Source organism: Netta rufina (assembly GCF_964035555.1).
Source record: "Netta rufina genome assembly, chromosome: 9".
Lineage (NCBI taxonomy): Eukaryota > Metazoa > Chordata > Aves > Anseriformes > Anatidae > Netta > Netta rufina.
In genome coordinates this window covers 9,534,960-9,553,365 of record NC_140132.1, presented here as the reverse complement: position 1 = coordinate 9,553,365, position 18,406 = coordinate 9,534,960, and the positions used below count along the sequence as shown (strand labels likewise).

Here is an 18,406-nt window from a genome sequence, read left to right as displayed (position 1 = left end):
GGTTGGTAATCACAGAGGTAGTCCCTGGATCACAGCAACAGCCTGCTGTGTTATCTGGAAATGATCTGTTGCATGAGGGGAAAAAAAAAGATACAGGTGGATTGAAAAAATGAAGAGTGAGGGTGGTGGTGCATTTTACAAGGTCTAGCTAAATTCCTTGCTTGTGTGCTGAAGTTTCATTTGAGGCTTAGGAGACTGATTGGTGACAGCTTTACCAGTAGAGAAACTGTCTACATGCAAAGGAGAGTTGTTTACTGCCGTGGTACATGTTATGAAGTGGTATGCATTGCTACATGTTCTTACATTTATTCTTGAAAATGCTTTCTTCACTGGATTACTTGTTCTGCTTCTCTAAATGGAACAGAAGTCTAACTTCTTGTTAATATCAAGGCCTTCAGACTTATCGTGGGTTTTTCTCCCAGCTAAATCTTAACTGACACACGGCTTTAAACCATCTACCTCCTACATACCAGGCTTTCGTAGCTCATGTAGGATTACTTATTTAAAAGGAGAAAGAAAGGAAGAAAATGAGATACTGGAGTATGCTTTCTAAATCTGTTTGTAGTTCAGCTACCTGCTGCTGGCCTATCAATATCAGAAACAGTTTAGTAATACATTTTGCTGTCAGTGAGAATCACAGAGAATCACGTAAACTGCTTTTAACTTTTTAAAGAGAAACAACAGAAAAAGAGGTAGAGGTGAAATGGTGAAAATCATAGTTCTAGGTAATTCTTACAAAAAGAACAGAGGCGAGGTATTCAGAGGAAAGACATCTTCTGGTTCAAATCTGAAGCCCATAAGCACATGGGGGTGGTGGTGGAGATGGAGGTTATCACTAAGATATTTTCCCCATTTAGCATTACATCTTTCTGTGATACTGCTTGGCTGTTAGAGGCCAATCAGGTATGTTAATCACAGAATCACAGAATTGAAGGGGTTGGAAGGGACCTTGAAAGACCATCAGGTCCAACCCCCCTGCCAAAGCAGGTTCCTTAGAGCAGGAACCTGTTAAGCATATGGTCTTTCGTGCAGAAATCTGTGATTCTGAATCTTAAGAGGATGGGTTTTAACAGTGTTCCCAATGCTTTCACATTTGTTCCTGTATTGGAAATCCAAAGGGATGTAATCCTTTTTGGATAATAGGGTGGGAGAAGGTATCATAGTTAGAATATTGGGTAGTTTTGGACAGAGCAATCTTTTGTGTGTGTTTTATTTGAATGCTGCCAAGTTTTTTTTGCAAAATTTTGAGCTGATCTGCTGCATTGGAAAACACTGTAGAACCTGGCAGACTTCACCAGCCTTATGTTTTTGGTATGAACAATTTAAACAGCTGTCAGTATAAATCTTTGAGACCGAATTAATAAAGGAAAAGCTGGCAGACCTTTAAGTACAGTATTGCTTCTTGGTAAAGCTAAAGAAAACTTATGGGAATAATAAAAAGGAAGAAATCATCAGAAATTATTATATTTTAATGATAGGACCCCTCTGTCTTGAAAGTTTCTCCATTTCTTCCTAGTACTTAAGATTTACAGTATAAAACAAAAAGACTGCTGTGAAATGATCTGAATTTCTTACAGGTCTAAGAGGTTGATGAAGTTAAGGGATGCAGTGTCTGCAGCATGGTTGACACCTAACATGCCAGCTGCTCTGTATTTGCTAGTTAAACCCTTTGGTATCCTCAGGGATGAGAAGACTGCAACTCATTTAAATTATCTCACTTGTAGATTAACCCCTACATATGTTTGATTCTCCAGAGCTACTTCAAAGAATCCTTGGAGTAAAAGGAGGAGGACAGTAAGGGCACCGTATTCTGGATTAAATTGTGTTTTCAGAAGCACTGATCATCTATTTCCATGCTACTGTTTTTCTAATTAATTAATTATAAATATGTGCAAGCAGGGAAATGCTTTTGAAGAGAGGTGGTAGAACTTTAAGTTTGTGTATTCAGTTCTGACTTCTTTTGCTGCTAGTTGACGGAAACAAAGTAGGTACATGCATTTTGTGAATAGCTGTAAACTTCTTTTTTCCTTCTTCAGTGCTAGTGACTTGGTAATGAAAGTGGATGCTCTTCTCTCGGCTCAACCAAAAGGAGAGGCAAGGATTGAATATCACTTTTTTGAAGAACGATACAGGTATAGGATTGCTAAGCAATCTGCTCTTCCTTGTCTTTTAACATTCCCATGTTTTTAAGTTACATTTAATTTCCAAAAATGTCCAAGTAGCAATAGGGAAGTCCCCAACAGTTTTCAGAGCACAGTCAGATTTCATAAATAATACATCTGTGTACTTATCTCTATACATGTGTATGTATGTATTTTCTTTATCTAATTTCAGGAGATAAATAGCATTTGGAAAGTAATCTGACATCAGAAGGAGATGTGTAGTGTTTTTGCTGTATTTATCCAATATATTTTATAGCTTAAAATTGTTTCTTCTTCTGTTTAGTGCAGTTAAACTGAGACCGAAAGAGGGGGAGACATACTTTGATGTCGTGGCTATTGTTGATCCAGTTACCAGAGATGCTCAAAGACTTGCTCCTTTACTTTTGGTATGTGTACAGTGTTCTAATGTGTTTTATGACAATTTCAAAAAGTTCTCTCCAGATCTGTTTTGCAATGTTTGTCTTTCTCCTTGACTCTTTAGTGACCACTGGCCTTCCCATAATGCAGCTGAAATACATAATGCATTACTGAAATTCCTCCGCACTATGCTAACAAGATCATGCTTAGATATCTTCTAGTCAGCATTTAGTTTCACCATTTTAAGTTCAGTTTGCAACAGTTGTTCTTGAGAAAGGAAGTCTCTGCATCCCAAAACCAATGCCTGGAGTGTGAGGGAGCATGTGACTAATCTACTTAAAACAAGCAGCTAAAAGATGGGTGTGGTGAAGCAAATAATGAAAAGGGATGATTGAGAAATGAGCAGGTTACATGCCTCCTTGAGAGGTCTTGTCCAGGAAAACATTGGTCAGCATTCCTAGTTAGGATTTTAAGGGATGTCTCTTTTGTTACTTCAGGTTTTGAACCAATTGATAAATATGAACCTAAGAGTGTTTATGAACTGCCAGTCCAAACTTTCTGACATGCCTCTGAAAAGGTAAGCAACACCATTCTGGGGTTAAAAACAAAAGAAAAAAAAAACAGACACCTGAAAAATAGCAGCATGGAAGCATGTGCTTACAACAGTGCAGTTGGCAATGACTGTTTGGAAGACTTGTCACAAGTTACAGTGTAGCCTGTTTGAGCAAACCACCCCTACCAGGTTCCACAACTCCGGGCTGTTTATCCCAATCCTCTACTCCTACCCTCCCATCCATCCACACCAAAACCAAACCAATCAACCAAACAAAACATCCAAACACAACCCAACAACCCTGAGAGAGAGAGAGAAAGGTAAACCTGTTGGAATGTGCAAGCACAGAGACATGGTCAGATGTCCTTTGGCAGGTCTCATTAACTGCTTTCAACTCATTTGTACAATGACATGATTTCCCATAGAGAATATAGTAATTTGTGGATGGCATGAGGTGGTTCTGGTGGTTTACAAATTGGGTGGGTCTTCCTATAGCTATGAGCAAGGGTAAATAACTTGCTAATCTTATTGGCTGAGTCATGTAAACATTGGTTGCTCCTTCAAGATAAATTATGATTGTCCTAAGCATGATGCTTTGGACAAAGCCTTCCATACACATCAGGGAATAAAAATTCCATATTGGGCTTCTTGAAGACACTGGAGCTCTGGAAAAACTGATGATGTCAGCAAGTTCAAACAGTGAAATATATGCAGAGTATGGCAGAAATATGTTCTGAAATTATCTTTCTGAAATTTCAGCTTTTATCGCTATGTTTTGGAGCCAGAAATTTCTTTCACAGCAGATAACAACTTTGCTTCTGGACCAATTGCCAAGTTTTTGGATATGCCTCAGTCTCCACTGTTCACTTTGAACCTAAATACTCCTGAGAGTTGGATGGTGGAATCTGTCAGAACCCCATATGACCTTGACAACATTTACTTAGAGGAGGTATGTGAAATCAGCACATTACTATTGTTGCATTTAAATATTGTTGGTTTTCCAGGGGGTATTTTTGTAAAGGCGTAGATGTTAACACTTATACATTTGTAGACCCCTGAAAGTTTTACGTGAGGGCTGCAGAGAAAGCTCGCTGGCAAATTGCTGCCCTCTGATGCTCACGGATGTCTGGGGACCACAAGTTGAAAAATATTGTAGGTCTGAAGCAGATCCTACAGACATGCTGTTTTGACTGTACATGCCTGTGTGTGTATAGCATTTCAGAACGCCCTGAGAAAGAAACAAACTCTGTTGGTCATCTTAAATTACAAATTTAAAAAACGTATTTCTGATTGGAGCTCCGTACTGCTAATACCCTAACAAAAAATAAGGCAGTTTTTTTTAAGCTTGTCTTTAGAAATGCTGAAGTAAGATCTGAGTCTTGTTCCAGTAAGTTATTTCCACTTCCTTTTCCTTGCTCTGAGAAGCCACCAAACACTTTTTAGCTACTTGTTCATTTTCACAGCTTTTGTTACCGACAAACACTATTGTGACCCACAAAAGAATTTGCAGTATCAATAAAACAGTGGAACTGATGCAACAGAAATCCACTCAACTGTAATAGTGTTAGGAGGGGGTTGTTATTAGAACAGGCCTTGAATTAGACTGTTAGCATATTGACCTGGGCAGTGTGCCCCTGTACTTAAGGATATGATGAAGAAGAAAATAAAACCTAAGAAGATGAAATTAAGTATAAAAATGGTGGTAAAAACAAGAGAAGGGTATATGTATGTACAAGTTGATGATTCTCATTTAATCTTTAACGGGATAGATCATTCAGTGCTAACTATTAACCTCTTGCTGTTAAAAATTAACTTGGACTTTAATAGTTTTTAGAATTTCTAAAAATAATGGGTTCATAAGTGGTTACAAACGTGCTACACTAACCTGTTACAATGTGCACTAAAAACACACATTAAAAGTTAGAAAATCTGTAAGTGATGCGAAGTGTAAAATTTTGAACTTCAGGGTGTGAAGTGAATAGCCTAAGGAGATGGTTAAATATCATTTTTCCTTAAAATAAGCCACTTGGTAGCTGGCCTTGAAAAACTGCATATATGGAGAGAGTAAAAAATAATATTGCGTGCAAAAGATGTGACAGCTCTGGAGGTTCAAGTCCTCTGTTTATCCACAGAAAGGTGTGGCGTGGGCAGTGGCAGGACAAGCATCCTCACACCAGTGTGCCTCCTCCATGAGCTGGAGGAGCCACCTCTAGAGGTGAGAGGGAAGCTCAGGCTCCATGCCCCAGCATCCTCCCACACCTGCAGCATGGAAACCCACCTGCTGCATGTGTGACAAGATAGTCATACTCTTTACAAATAGGCCTTCTGCAAAGCAACAGTGTGGACAGCCTTGTGGTCGTTACAAATGTGGGTTACTTCTTCATAGAATATCCTACTTTTAGTCTCTCCTTACTCTTGCATCTCTGGTAGTGTTTGGGGATCTGGTGCAGTGCAGTGGTGGACTCCAGTGCTAAGCCTGCATGATTTCAGTTGGAAGTGTAGGAAATCTGATTTCTTGTGGGGGAGTTTGGGAGCTTTTGTTGTTGTTGGATGGTTTTTTTTTTTTTTGACTGTTAGGGTCTGAGACGAAAAGCAAAACAAAATTGTAAAGCCATAAATGAACTAGCAAATGGCTGATACAGCCATGCATTTCAAACCTCTGTTTGTTCCCCTCTCTGCCCCCACAACTTAGGTGAATTGAAACTCAGAGAGTGGGGGTAGCATATGCAATGAGAGATGGTTTGTGAGCTTAGACTAATATTTTGCTTATGTAGTGTCCTCAGGGTAAATATGAATATAGCCTGGTAGGGAGATAAGATCACCTGTCTAGTTGATCAAGGGAAACCGGCTGATGTGATTTTCTTGATTTCAGTAAAGCTTTTGCCACAGTTTCCTGTAGGATCCTACTGGACAAAACGTCCAGCATACAGCTAGACAAAAACATCATACGATGGGTGAGCAACTGGCTGATGGGCGGGGCTCAGAGGGTTGTGGTAAATGGGGCCACATCAGGCTGGCGGACAGTCACTAGTGGGGTCCCCCAGGCTGGGCATCAGGAAGAGGTTCTTCGCTGAGGGGGTTGTCTTGAACAGGCTCCCCAGGGATGTAGGCACAGCACCAAGCCTGTCGGAGTTTAAGAAGTGTTTGGACTGTGCACTTAGTCACATGGTCTGAATTTTTGGGTAGACCTGTGTGATGCCAGGAGTTGGTCTTGATGATTGTTATGGGTCCCTTCCAATTTGGGATATTCTATGAGTCTGTATGTCTGAAGTGATTTGTTCAACTTGACAAGTATTTTTTTATTGGCACTTTTTTGTTTAGTGTAAAAGAAAGGAATCGCTCTTTCTGACGATACCCCTAGCACATTGTAAGAGTAACGTAGAGCAAAATAAAACGTTTGTTTCAGATGATGATAGATTAGATTAGCTTTATAGAGGTTTTGATTCAAAGTTCTGAAGCCTGTCAACAGGCTTCTTGTGAGATCAATCACTTATTTGACTAAATCCTACAATAACTGTAAAAAAAAAAGTTTGTAAAATAGAGCAACAGTCCTTCACTTCTGTTATCCTAGGATCTTACTGGTTGAGATTGAGAGTTTTGATCGGGGACAGTCTTACCGATACATGTCATTAATTTTTTTGCTTCAATGGAACCAAGCTTTTTAAGGGTTTCTAGGTATTCGTCTAATAGAAATACTCTGGTAAAGTAAGTGCTAGTTGATTACTATGGCTATTATAGGTAGTAACTGAATCACTAAAAAAGAATTGCACTCTACAGCTAATGCTGAATTCAGCAATATCTTCTTATAGGTAGATAACGTTGTTGCTGCAGAATATGAATTGGAATATCTGCTTTTGGAAGGACACTGCTATGATATTACTACTGGACAGCCACCTCGGGGACTCCAGTTTACACTGGGAACTTCAACCAATCCTGTCATCGTAGATACCATTGTTATGGCCAACTTGGTAAGCATTTGATTGAAACTGGCAACAAATAACTTGGGTTCTCCAGTCAGCACAATTCCTCACGTTAAACCATTAAATATCTTTTAGAATGTAGGCTGGGGATATATGGCATTACTTGCACTCCACAGTTGCTTGCAAATATCAGAACCACATCATTCTTCACTCTGATGTCTAAAACTCCGCAATAAACTTGTTTGTCTCTTACCTTTTAAAGATGCACTTCTTTCCCTTTAGCTTGCTGAGGAGGATATTCTAGAGTATCTTAAAATTATGCCAGTATCTCTAGGTAACCTTTTTCCAGGACAGGTCACTCAAGCCTGTGGGGTCAAAGAAAAAAAAAAAAAAAAAAAATGAATGGGACACTGAGATGTTGCTACAAATGTTTTGTATATTTTTGGCATAATAATCTACATCACAAAATAAAATTCTCAGATCTGGAACCTGAAAATTCAACAAGAAACGTATACAGTACTGGAATTTTACATTGTAATTTTTTAGGTTTTCCAGAAGGGAGATCTTGAAATATACAACCTATGTTACTACTTCCTGCTGTAGCTGAAATACCAGTCTGTATAGCTTCACAATAGATAAAAGTTATGTTTTTAGAGGAAAACCTTTCACAGGCTGCTGTGTAATTACCAACTAGTGTTTAGAAATTGGCTCATTCCTTCTGCAGAAACAACTTTACAATTATGCTGTTCCTACCAAGACACTCTGAAGACTTTTTGTCATCTAAAAAGTGAAGCTGGACCTTTTAATAATTGTCGTTCTCTTTCAAAAAACTAAGGATTTTGAATGGAACTTCTAAGTTTTGTGGTGTTATCCACACCCATACATGCTTACTTTTCTGGGTTTTAAGGCGTTATGGTTATATTAGTCAGCTAGCTTACAAATAACTATTTCCAGATATAACAGTGGGTCAAAATACGTGACTTACAAACCTGTTTTTCTGCATTTGTGTTTTCTGGAAATTGGCAGATACTCTTTTCCCTTTACAGGGTTACTTCCAGTTAAAAGCCAATCCTGGTGCATGGACTCTAAGACTGAGAAAGGGCAGATCTGAGGATATCTATAGAATCTACAGGTGGGACGGCACAAGAGATACCTTGATATTTTCTTTGTTAAACTTCTGAATTAGATACATGCATGCTAATACCTGAATCTAACAGTTCATTTGCCAAAGTGTAATTGAACTGAACAGCAAATTGCATTTTGTACTGTACGTAATAAGTTGAGATGAAATAAATGCGTCCCTTTACAAAACTCAGTCTGTGTTCAAACATATGTATTTGTTACTTTATCTTGTTGCAAGTCTCAAACCTGTTTTACAATACTAAGCTTTAATAATATGTAGAAAAACATGTAGAAGAAATAAAGGACATATTTCTACTTTTTAGTAAAGGCAGTGTTTTCAAAAAACAAACTAAAAGTGATTTTACTGTATTTTCAGCCATGATGGCACAGACTCTCCACCTGAAGCTAATGAAGTTATTGTTGTTCTCAACAACTTCAAGAGCAAAATTATTAAAGTGAAGGTGAGTATAAAAACTGGATTTGCTCTTAAAAAAGACTGTTTGACCAGTAGTGGGGGAAGAACTGCTGAGGGCCTGATTCTCCCTTCCTACAAGCTTACATTAGAAGCAATTTGCAAAACTTTCACATTGCAACACTTACAATAGAGGGAATTGTCTGTAGACTCGGTTTTGTTTTTTTTGACACAGGAGAGAATGGCATGTAACTGCTGTTCCTTTTGGATGCATGTGAGAAGCAATTATGCTTAAATTTTACTGACTCAGTTATGCTTATTACTTATTTAAAAGACATGACTTTTTTTCTTATAAAAAGTGTAGTTATAAACATTCCATGTGTCCACTGAGACAGTAGTTTTTGTTACAGATAAAATTTACTCATCTGGTAACATGTTATCTATCAATCTGATAGAATAGGTGAGGATACCTTTTTATTAAAAGGCAATTTATTAATCTACTGTCTTTTAGGGTTGCCTATTATATAACAATGTAGCTGAAAAGCTTAATGAGGATGACTGGTAAATGATGGTTGTGACACATCTGGTTCATGCTTCCTCACAGGATTTACTTGTGTTGGAGTAATTCCGGGATGTTTTCTTGCTTTTTTTCCTTTTTTTTCTCCTTTTTTTTTGCCTTTCCTTTTTCTGTCACACCTACTTAACTGCTTGGGAGTTACAATGGCAAATAATACTTTCTAGAAATGGAAAGTGATGTTGAGGTTTTGTATTGTTTTTGGGGCAGTTTGTTGGTTTATTTGAATTTTTTTTTCTCTGCTAATTTCCACCAACAAGGATGGTCACTAAATACCTCTTAGCAAAGCATTTTTAACCATCTAGACTAACATGCCCTTGGTTATCTGAGAACAGCTTTGGAATCTATTTTCAAAATGTCAGTTCACTACCAAGCTGTTTCTCCAGACAGCTTAGGTTACCCATCAGCTAACTGGACGTAACTGAAATGGATACTAACAGAGCTAGTGTCACAACGACACTCCATAGCTGTTTGCCCAATATCTAGTTCTGCTCACTAAAGCAGTGATATGTTTCACAGGTTCAGAAAAAACTAGACATGATGAATGAAGATCTACTAAGTGATGGTACCAGTGAGAATGAATCTGGATTTTGGGAATCTCTCAAATGGTAAAGCTAATTCAACAATAACCTGCAAGCCTCTTGAAACTTGAAAACGGCTTTTTAGATAACATAGCTAGTTCCATGATATTTCATATGCATTTGTTAAGACAGCTTGAGTTTAGGGCTTGACTCATCAAAGCCGTGCATTACTAGCTCCCTGTCTTTCATAGGACCCCTCTGTTTCTAGAGAACTGAGGTTACTGCTTTGCCCTGATTATGTTCCCTTACCACCTGTGCTACAGGGAAGGCAGAAAACTGTTTGTTTCCAAGAGCTGTATCTCAGCCAGGAATCTTTCAATTGAATAGGCGGTTACATATAAGTTACCGGGTCATCCACGCTGGTGTATGCAGTGCTCTGCCTTGTGGACTGTGATGTCCAGACTGAGGAGGAGGACACCAAACCATGTAATTGTACTATATTAAACAAACACCATAGGGATTTTTAATCTGTTACACTCTCTTCTGTATAGTTGGGCCTTAACTATCTTGTCTCTCATATAAACATATTCATCCTTTCAGGGGATTCACAGGAGGACAAAAGAATGAAGATGTGAAACAGGATAAAGATGATGTATTAAATATATTCTCTGTGGCTTCAGGACACCTTTATGAAAGATTCCTACGGTTAGTTCAGAATTTATATTCTGGGGGTCTCAAATGGTAAATGTGCACTGCTGTTCACAAGTAAAAAGGTTAGAATTTGCAAAAATATTAAAAAAAAAAAAAAAAGCTCAGAAGTCCTCTTTTTTTTTTTGCCTCTGCTATATTACAGTAACTTTTGTCTGCCTGCTATGCAGATATTCAAAATAGACTTAATGTAATAGATAGCATGTTGCTGCCCTAGAAATTTCTCCTTAGAAAATAATTAAAAACAGATACTTTGTTAAGAAATTTTAAGTCACAGTTGCTTTGGAAGAGAATCTGAACTTCTGTTCTCAACACTGTGAAAACCAACAGATTTTATATTTTAGATAAAATTAAGCAATATCTAATAGGGTGAAGCTACCCACTTTTTCTTCATGCACAAAGATCAGTAATCTCACATACTATAGTTAGTCTAGTGTAAAATAGCAATTTGTACTCTGTTAAGCAGCTGATCTCTAGCAGGTGGTAGCTATTCCTGTAAATGTTTTATTTTTTCTTTTGATAGCATAATGATGTTGTCTGTGCTGAAACATACCAAGACTCCTTTAAAGTTCTGGTTTCTGAAGAACTACTTATCGCCTACATTCAAGGTTTGTTATTAATTAGAAATTCATTCTGTTGCAGAAAAAGTAAATAAGAAAAATGTTTTGACTTGTGCATCATACTGTTACATAAACATGTACACTTTCTTGTCTTGTATACCTTCTATTTTGACAAAGCATAGAACTAGCTTTTGGAAATAGTGGGCTCCTGTTGAAGGTAAATATTTAAGAGAAAAGCATTTACTAGTAAAATGATACTTGAAAGAGTTTGAACTTTTTTTTTTTTTTTTTTAAACTCGCATGGTAATGGTATAGACTTTGAGATGAAATTCAGGGCTATAAACTTTCATCTAATACATAATGGTTGAGAGAGCATAGGAAAAAAAACTACCAGAGAAGCAAGGGCTTACCAACTAGGTATGGTGAGAGCTTCATAAGGGAGTTATTAAAACCATCTTTTCAGACTGACTGGAGTATGCGAGTGGTGGAATGTACCTGGAAATACTTAACATTGTCTGTGATACTTCATGAATCAAATAGCAGAATTCAAACCATAACCGGGACATAAATGAATGTCAAAACTGTGTATTTCAGGAATTCAGAACTTTTAACATGTAATATTAGGAAGCAGCCTTCCTTAGAGAATCTTACCAGTTTATGAGCTCAAGGGGAAATAATTAGCAGTGTCCCTGTCACTACAAAAATGGTCTGTGCTGTGACTGCTCTTGGGGTGATGCAGCAATGTGGTACCCCCTTCCCTTGCTAACAGTCATGTTCTACCAGTATCCCTTGGCTAAATGTGTGCTCTCCCACTGTGAGAGGAGGCCTCACGGACGTGAATGTCAACTGATCAGATCGGACAGTGGCACAAGTTGTTCCAGTAAAGGATTTTTCCTGATTCTTTTCTTGTTTTATTATTTCCATGTACTGCTTTGTACAGTTCTAAATAATAACTCTCCCATATTTGAATTCTATAAGTTGAGTAATGCATTCTTTTAAACTGATCTATATGGATCGCTATAAAATGGCTTATAAGGAATTCTGCAGTGAAAGGATGCCAAAATAGTTGTCTCATGATCGTTGGCTTTACAATCTATATTGATTGTACAGTTTGGGTTTATGTCATCTGTCTGAAGTAACTGTGAAACTGTAGTTATTCTTTGTGCTATTTAACTTCTTCATTCTAATGTTCTCTGACTTACTATGGGACTTAAGTCTATTTCTTGTAATGCACTTTTATTTCTCCTGCAGTGTAACAAAACTAAGATAAGCTACTTTTTTCCCCCTCCCTCTGCAGGAGTTCATCCCATACATGGCAGAGAAGTATAATTTCCAGTATGAGCTTGTCCAGTATAAATGGCCACGCTGGCTTCATCAGCAAACAGAGAAACAGCGTATCATCTGGGGTTACAAGATCCTCTTTCTAGACGTGCTCTTCCCATTAGCTGTTGATAAAATCTTATTTGTGGATGCTGATCAGGTAACACAGAGGGTGGAATTACTTGATCTTTTTCCTTTCTTCCTCTCTAAGAGTACTATATATTCTTGAATACAATTTCTGTGTTGTTACAAAGGTTGCAAGTTTGGGCATTTCACAGGCATGACTGAAGGTTGATTCTATAACTATAGTATGCTTCAGTATGTTTTTTTCCTGCCTGTTCCCAGAAAATTTGTTTTTGTTGGCCTGTTTCTTACTTTTTCTCTGGTTCCTCACTCACTTGCTGCTGTGATTCCAGCTAGTTTGCCAAACAGATTCTGATTTTGTCCTGCCTCTTCTCCAGTTCCAGTTCTGTCTGTTCTCCCAGGCAGCAGATCACTTAGCACACAGTGTTTTCCTAAGTCACCAAACACCCTCCTCCTCCCACTCCCCTGCTTTTGACTTGGCCAGATCTGAACGGCTTTCAGAGGAGTGAGAAGCTAATTCCCTGGAGCATGAAGCCGTGCCCTGCTGCAAAGCAAACAATATCTGTTAAGGCTTTGTCTGCGCTTACTGCCTGAATGGTTTGAAAGTACAGGGTGCGTGTGCAGTGAGAACTGCCAACAAAAATTCCTTCCAAAACTTTTATGAAATTGAGAAGTATGGATTATCAACATGTAAATATGAAATACCTTTGGCATTTTGGCATAGGTACATCATGATCCCATGTCAGTTAAAACCATTACAACTCATGCTTAAGTATCACCTAGGTTAAATTCCAAGCTACGCTGTTCTCAATTTATCCAGTTCTTGCTCTGTTTTTAAAAGATATATTAACGTAGATTGTTTCCACTAGAATGGTATTTTTAGAGTAGTATTACTGCCACAGTGTCTGTGTCAGAAAGACATTAGAAAGCATCATCTCTGAAGGGTCTGCAAGCTTTCAAGAGGAAAGGAAACCAAAGGATCATAGAGTTCATTTATAGTGAGAATTTTTGTTGCTTGCTAAGCAACAATTTGGCACTTCAGTTGTCAAGCAAACCCCTATCAGATTACTTAAGGTCCAGTTTAATTGATCCAGCTCCAGTGAGACAGTGGACTTGGTGCCCTGTTTTTGTACTACATATGCATAATGCAGATGATGGTAGAGAAGAGTAACAGATGATTTTTCTTTTCACTGTTTGCTCCGTTTGAATTCAATCCTAACCAGCATTTCAAAATAACCCTTGGCAGGCTTCTACGAATATAAATAAAATGTCCTTTCCCTTCAGATTGTGCGCACAGATCTAAAGGAATTAAGAGATTTCAATCTAGATGGTGCTCCTTACGGTTATACTCCATTCTGTGACAGTCGAAGAGAAATGGATGGCTACAGGTTCTGGAAATCAGGATACTGGGCAAGTCATTTAGCTGGAAGAAAATACCATATCAGGTACTGAAGAGTTCTTCCCCCCCCCCCCCCCCCAAAATGCAAGTGGAAAGCTTTTGCTATGAATTAGAATTAGCAGAAAACTAGCTGAGGTCCACAGCACTGCAGTGAACCACTTTTTGCTTACTGTTGCTTCTTTAAGGTTCCATTGCCTCTGGTCCATTGGAAGCACTAGGGACACTGAAGTTATTAAGTATGATACAGCTTTTACAGATGAAGAACTGAAGTGTTAACTAAACAGGCATCTTCATTTGTTAATAACAAATGTTGGAAGAAGGGACTGCATGACAACAAAGCTAAGATAGATTTGTTGAGTATTTTTTTTGCGTACGTGCCATCACCTTAGTTAGAACTGCTTTCCTTCCTTATATTAGATAATCTATTGGTGGCAGTATATCAAATTGTTTTTAACATTAAATCTCAGGGTCTCCTGGTGCTGCAGTAATTTACCTGTCAGTCAAATGTCACTGCTAACTATGTCATCTCCATGTAGTGCCCTATATGTTGTGGATCTGAAGAAGTTCAGAAAGATAGCAGCTGGAGATCGACTCAGAGGACAATATCAGGGTCTTAGTCAGGACCCTAACAGTCTGTCTAACCTCGATCAGGTGTGTATTTAGTTCATTGTACGTACGCATACATGTACTGTGATATGATGCCAAATTAGGACCTCTCCTGTCCCAGCCAATTATCTACCAAAGCCAAATGCCAGTGGCAGTCCCATTACTCCCTGCCATCAAATGAGGCACATATGCATAGAACCAAACATAGCTGGTAGGCAGAAACAACAGCTTCCTCTTACCTGTCTTCAGACTGTCAGTTTTTCCAGTATACTCCAAGGTAAATATGTAACACAGCTGAACATTAAGAAGAATGTATCTGAATGTTTCTTCAGCAGAGCTGAAGAAACAAAGTTTCTTGAGCTGTCTGGCTCCAAGTGGTTTACTGTGTACTGACTTGATAATGTCAGTACAAATACGATATATGGAAATAAGGCTTATACTGTCATACATGGAAAAGTAACACAGCATTTTTATTTACTTAAGAATGGTCTTCAAACTGGTCCAGTACAGGTTTGACACAGGTTTGCTCTTAGACTTAAGTTCCAACAAAGTAAGATTAACAATTGTATTATTCAGTTTCATATTTTTTTCCAAATGACTGGTTGGAATGAAAGGTTGATCTATCATTTTTCACTTGTCCTGGGGAACAAACCTCTGTGCTTACAGAAATCACAAAACTTCTCAATGCTGTCTGGTGGGACAGTTGTTCCCCCAGCACTGCACCCTGTGGAAACTGCTACTAAATCTTATTCTTCACAACAGGATTTGCCTAACAACATGATCCACCAGGTGCCAATTAAATCACTGCCACAGGAGTGGCTTTGGTGTGAAACATGGTGTGATGATTCCTCAAAGAAGAGAGCAAAAACCATTGATCTAGTAAGTACAGTATGGCTCCCTCACTCTTATGTCACAATAAGATAATGACAAATTTTAGGGCATTTCCCAATCTTAGATCTAGGTGCCTCATCCTATATTTTTACTTCAGTGTTTTCAGTACTTCATTTTTTCCTCTTTATATTCAGTATTTTTCTTAGAGGGGTGCCATCATGAATTTGTGAAGAGTCTTTACACTGTACTCTAGCTGAAATACTGGTGTGTACTAAGTGTTCACTAACAACAGATTAATTCCACCAGGGGGAAGCATTCCTCTGTTCAGTAAATAGAGCTTATTTATGCATTAAGTGTTTGAACAGTTTGTGTGTTTTGTTTGCAGTGTAATAACCCAATGACCAAAGAGCCCAAGTTGCAAGCAGCAATGCGTATAGTTCCAGAATGGCAGGACTATGATCAAGAAATCAAACAGCTCCAGAGTCTTTTCCAGAAAGAAAAAGAAACAGGAACACCAGCTAAGATGTCAGGACAACACACACAAGGTAATCTTTCTGACTGTCTTCCTTCTGCTGCAATCTCCTTCTTACCTGTTTGGACTGGGGTGAAGCCTCGTGCTCATTCACTGTAAGCTTGCACCATGTAAAGGCTTGCATGGAGGATGTGTTAAATTGTGTTAATTGCCTATTTTAATGGCACAGAAGCACTTTGCCAAGTCAGGCACGTGTAACTTGATGCTGAAACCTAGAGAACAGAGAGATCTATTTCTCACTTTTTTCAGTTCCATTAAAGAATCCTCCGTTCCTGCAATTTTATGAACCTGGCCTTATCTTAACCCTTAATTACAGTGCCATTATAGATACAGGGGAATTAATTGTTCTTCAGTCCCAGATAACTTTGCAAGGAACAAGTGTCTGGGGTTTGAATATTAAGTTTCAAACCAATTTGCAAATTAAGGAAGCTGGAAATGGAGTATTTATTCTTCTCTCCTCTTCTACAGATCAAGCAGCTCATGTGGAATTATGATCCATGGAGAAAAACTCAAGTTAGACTGTTTCATAGACAATTTTTATATTGAAAGCTTGTTTTTTTCCGGTATGTCTGCAAAACTGCTGAATAATTGAATGGGATGATGTATGCATTTTTATTACTTGCCTATGGGTTAATTTCTGCATATGAAATAAGATCTGGATTGCTGGAATTAGCATTACTGTTTTTTGCACCTGTGGTGGCAATGAAAGAGCCCATGATGGAGTTTAGCATTTCAGAATCACAACTTCAAAATCCACTGGAAAAGCCACAGCCTGTTCCTTCAGCTGTTGCTACCTCCACAACTGATGAAGATCCTATTAGCCTCAGATCTAACTTGAGAGCCTGGAAAATGCAGACACAGCAATCTGAACTAGACTAGAACAATCTGAACTGGCTAGAACCTAAGTCCTAACCTCAACTGGTGGAGTTAATTTTTCCAGGTAACTTTAAAAGGCTCAGAATCATCAGGCCTTGAATTGGGATACTGTTTCATCTGCAAGTTTTCAGTCAAAAATGCTTTCTCAGATTTCTTCAGTATGCCTTTCATTTTTTATCAAATTCAGCATTACCTAGTCACCATTTCCTGTCATCTTTTATTGCCCAACTTTTGAAGGTTGGGCTTAATGTAAAGCTACTGCGATCTATGTAAATGCCCATCCCAAATACAAATGCCTAAGCTTACAATGTGAGCAGAACATTGAATCTGACAGTTCAATTAATCCTAGCCCATCTGACTGGAAATAAAAGTGCCCTCCTTCCTTCTTGCTCAAAATTTAAACCCATCTGCAAAACTGGTAGGGTTTTACTATTTCTGTGGTTCACTGATTCATGAATGTTTTCTTTTGTTTATGAAAAAAATCTGTGGAAGCTTGGAAGCTTTTCATCATGTAAATTTCCTTATTTTTCTTTAAACAGAGGTGTTGTCACATGAATAAAAACTTCGGAGTTCTTAGGTCTTCAGCTTTAGCTCACATTCAGTCCTTTCATCCTTTTTTTTTTTTTTTTTTACACATTCTCCTAACTTGATTTTTGGGTTTTTAAATATTTTACTTGCATTTGTTTTCATTTACTGTACAGACAAGGAAACAATTTGCTCCTAGGATAAGTTATTTTGGGCTCGTTTTGTAATTCATATTTGTGGTTTAATTTTTAAAGATAACTGCAATAGTTACTGTTGTACAAACATACCCCTTAAAAATCCTTAAACCCTGCTTCCCTCATTCAGTAAGGTTATTGTCTACTCCCTAGAACACTGAGACATGGAAGAGTTGAAATACAAGAATTAAGCTAGCATTTCTATTCTAAAATTAGCTTGTATTTCAAAATTAGCTTGAAATAGCTCCTTATACCCTGCTTCTTTAGAAATCCAGATTAGGATCATTTCCATCTCCTATGTTTTTATACAGGTAAGCATTCTGTGCTGTAAGAGCTTCACACTAAAGTTAGGCTTATTTTAAGGTATTTGTCTGGAAATATTGTATTATATGTGATATAAATGTTTTGGAGGAATCTGAAAGACAGCAGTTGTAGAGTTCAAACTGTTCAGAAGGGCAGTGCCTCGGATAGGCAGCTTAAGAAAATGCCCAACTCACTAACCACACTCTTAAAGAAGATGTTGAGAAGAAAGAGGGTCCCTTATATGTACAGCACTGTCACTGCTGAACAGGTCAGTAAACTAACCAGTCATGCTGCATGCACATTTCTAGTAAGTATTGAAAAATGGTAACTCCAGAAGAGTAGTGGAAAGGCCAATCTCTCTCTGTTGAGAGTGACTGCTAAGCAAATGTGAGAGGGAGATATCAAACCATGAACTGCATATGAGTTTTCAGCTGAGGTATCTTTCCCTTTGTGGGGTTTTCAATTCAAGTAGTCTCCCTGATGCTTTGTAAGTTACACATGGCTCATGCTTGCTGTCAAACTGTTCTAGTTAAGGCTAAGCAGACTTGCACTAAAATTCTTTCTAGTGTAGAAAACAGTAACATGTCTGCCAACAAATTAAAATCATTCAATATTATGTTAATTATCCTGTTTTAAAGAGATAATGTAACACCTGTAATGCTCTTCTTTCTGTGTTCAGCTACAACCCACTTACACCACGCTGGAGCACATGGAATGGCACACAAGCAGGGGACAGCAGGGGAGGCTTATATAGGATGGATGGTGTGTGGGTGGGGGAAAAGTCTGTCCCAGCACTCAAAACAAGGAAATTGCAAGTTTTCTGCAAAACAAGATCTTCTGCTATCAA

At 38.2% G+C, this 18,406-nt stretch overlaps 1 protein-coding gene across 2 annotated transcripts in view; it reads left to right on the top strand.

Annotated features, from left to right (window-relative positions):
* The window catches only part of UGGT1 (UDP-glucose glycoprotein glucosyltransferase 1), a 43,396-nt gene extending 26,126 nt beyond the window's left edge, over window positions 1-17,270 (top strand). For both annotated transcript variants that reach the window (XM_084291949.1, XM_084291948.1), the window contains 16 exons: window positions 2,037-2,132; window positions 2,446-2,548; window positions 3,017-3,096; window positions 3,832-4,021; window positions 6,882-7,040; window positions 8,039-8,124; window positions 8,491-8,575; window positions 9,620-9,708; window positions 10,222-10,326; window positions 10,853-10,937; window positions 12,187-12,369; window positions 13,578-13,738; window positions 14,229-14,343; window positions 15,061-15,177; window positions 15,515-15,674; window positions 16,130-17,270. In XM_084291949.1, the coding sequence (XP_084148075.1) occupies window positions 2,037-2,132; window positions 2,446-2,548; window positions 3,017-3,096; window positions 3,832-4,021; window positions 6,882-7,040; window positions 8,039-8,124; window positions 8,491-8,575; window positions 9,620-9,708; window positions 10,222-10,326; window positions 10,853-10,937; window positions 12,187-12,369; window positions 13,578-13,738; window positions 14,229-14,343; window positions 15,061-15,177; window positions 15,515-15,674; window positions 16,130-16,155 (1,840 nt within the window). In that variant the 3' untranslated portion in view covers window positions 16,156-17,270. The remainder of the gene's footprint in view (window positions 1-2,036; window positions 2,133-2,445; window positions 2,549-3,016; window positions 3,097-3,831; window positions 4,022-6,881; window positions 7,041-8,038; window positions 8,125-8,490; window positions 8,576-9,619; window positions 9,709-10,221; window positions 10,327-10,852; window positions 10,938-12,186; window positions 12,370-13,577; window positions 13,739-14,228; window positions 14,344-15,060; window positions 15,178-15,514; window positions 15,675-16,129) is intronic.
* The last annotated feature ends 1,136 nt before the right edge of the window (window positions 17,271-18,406 follow it).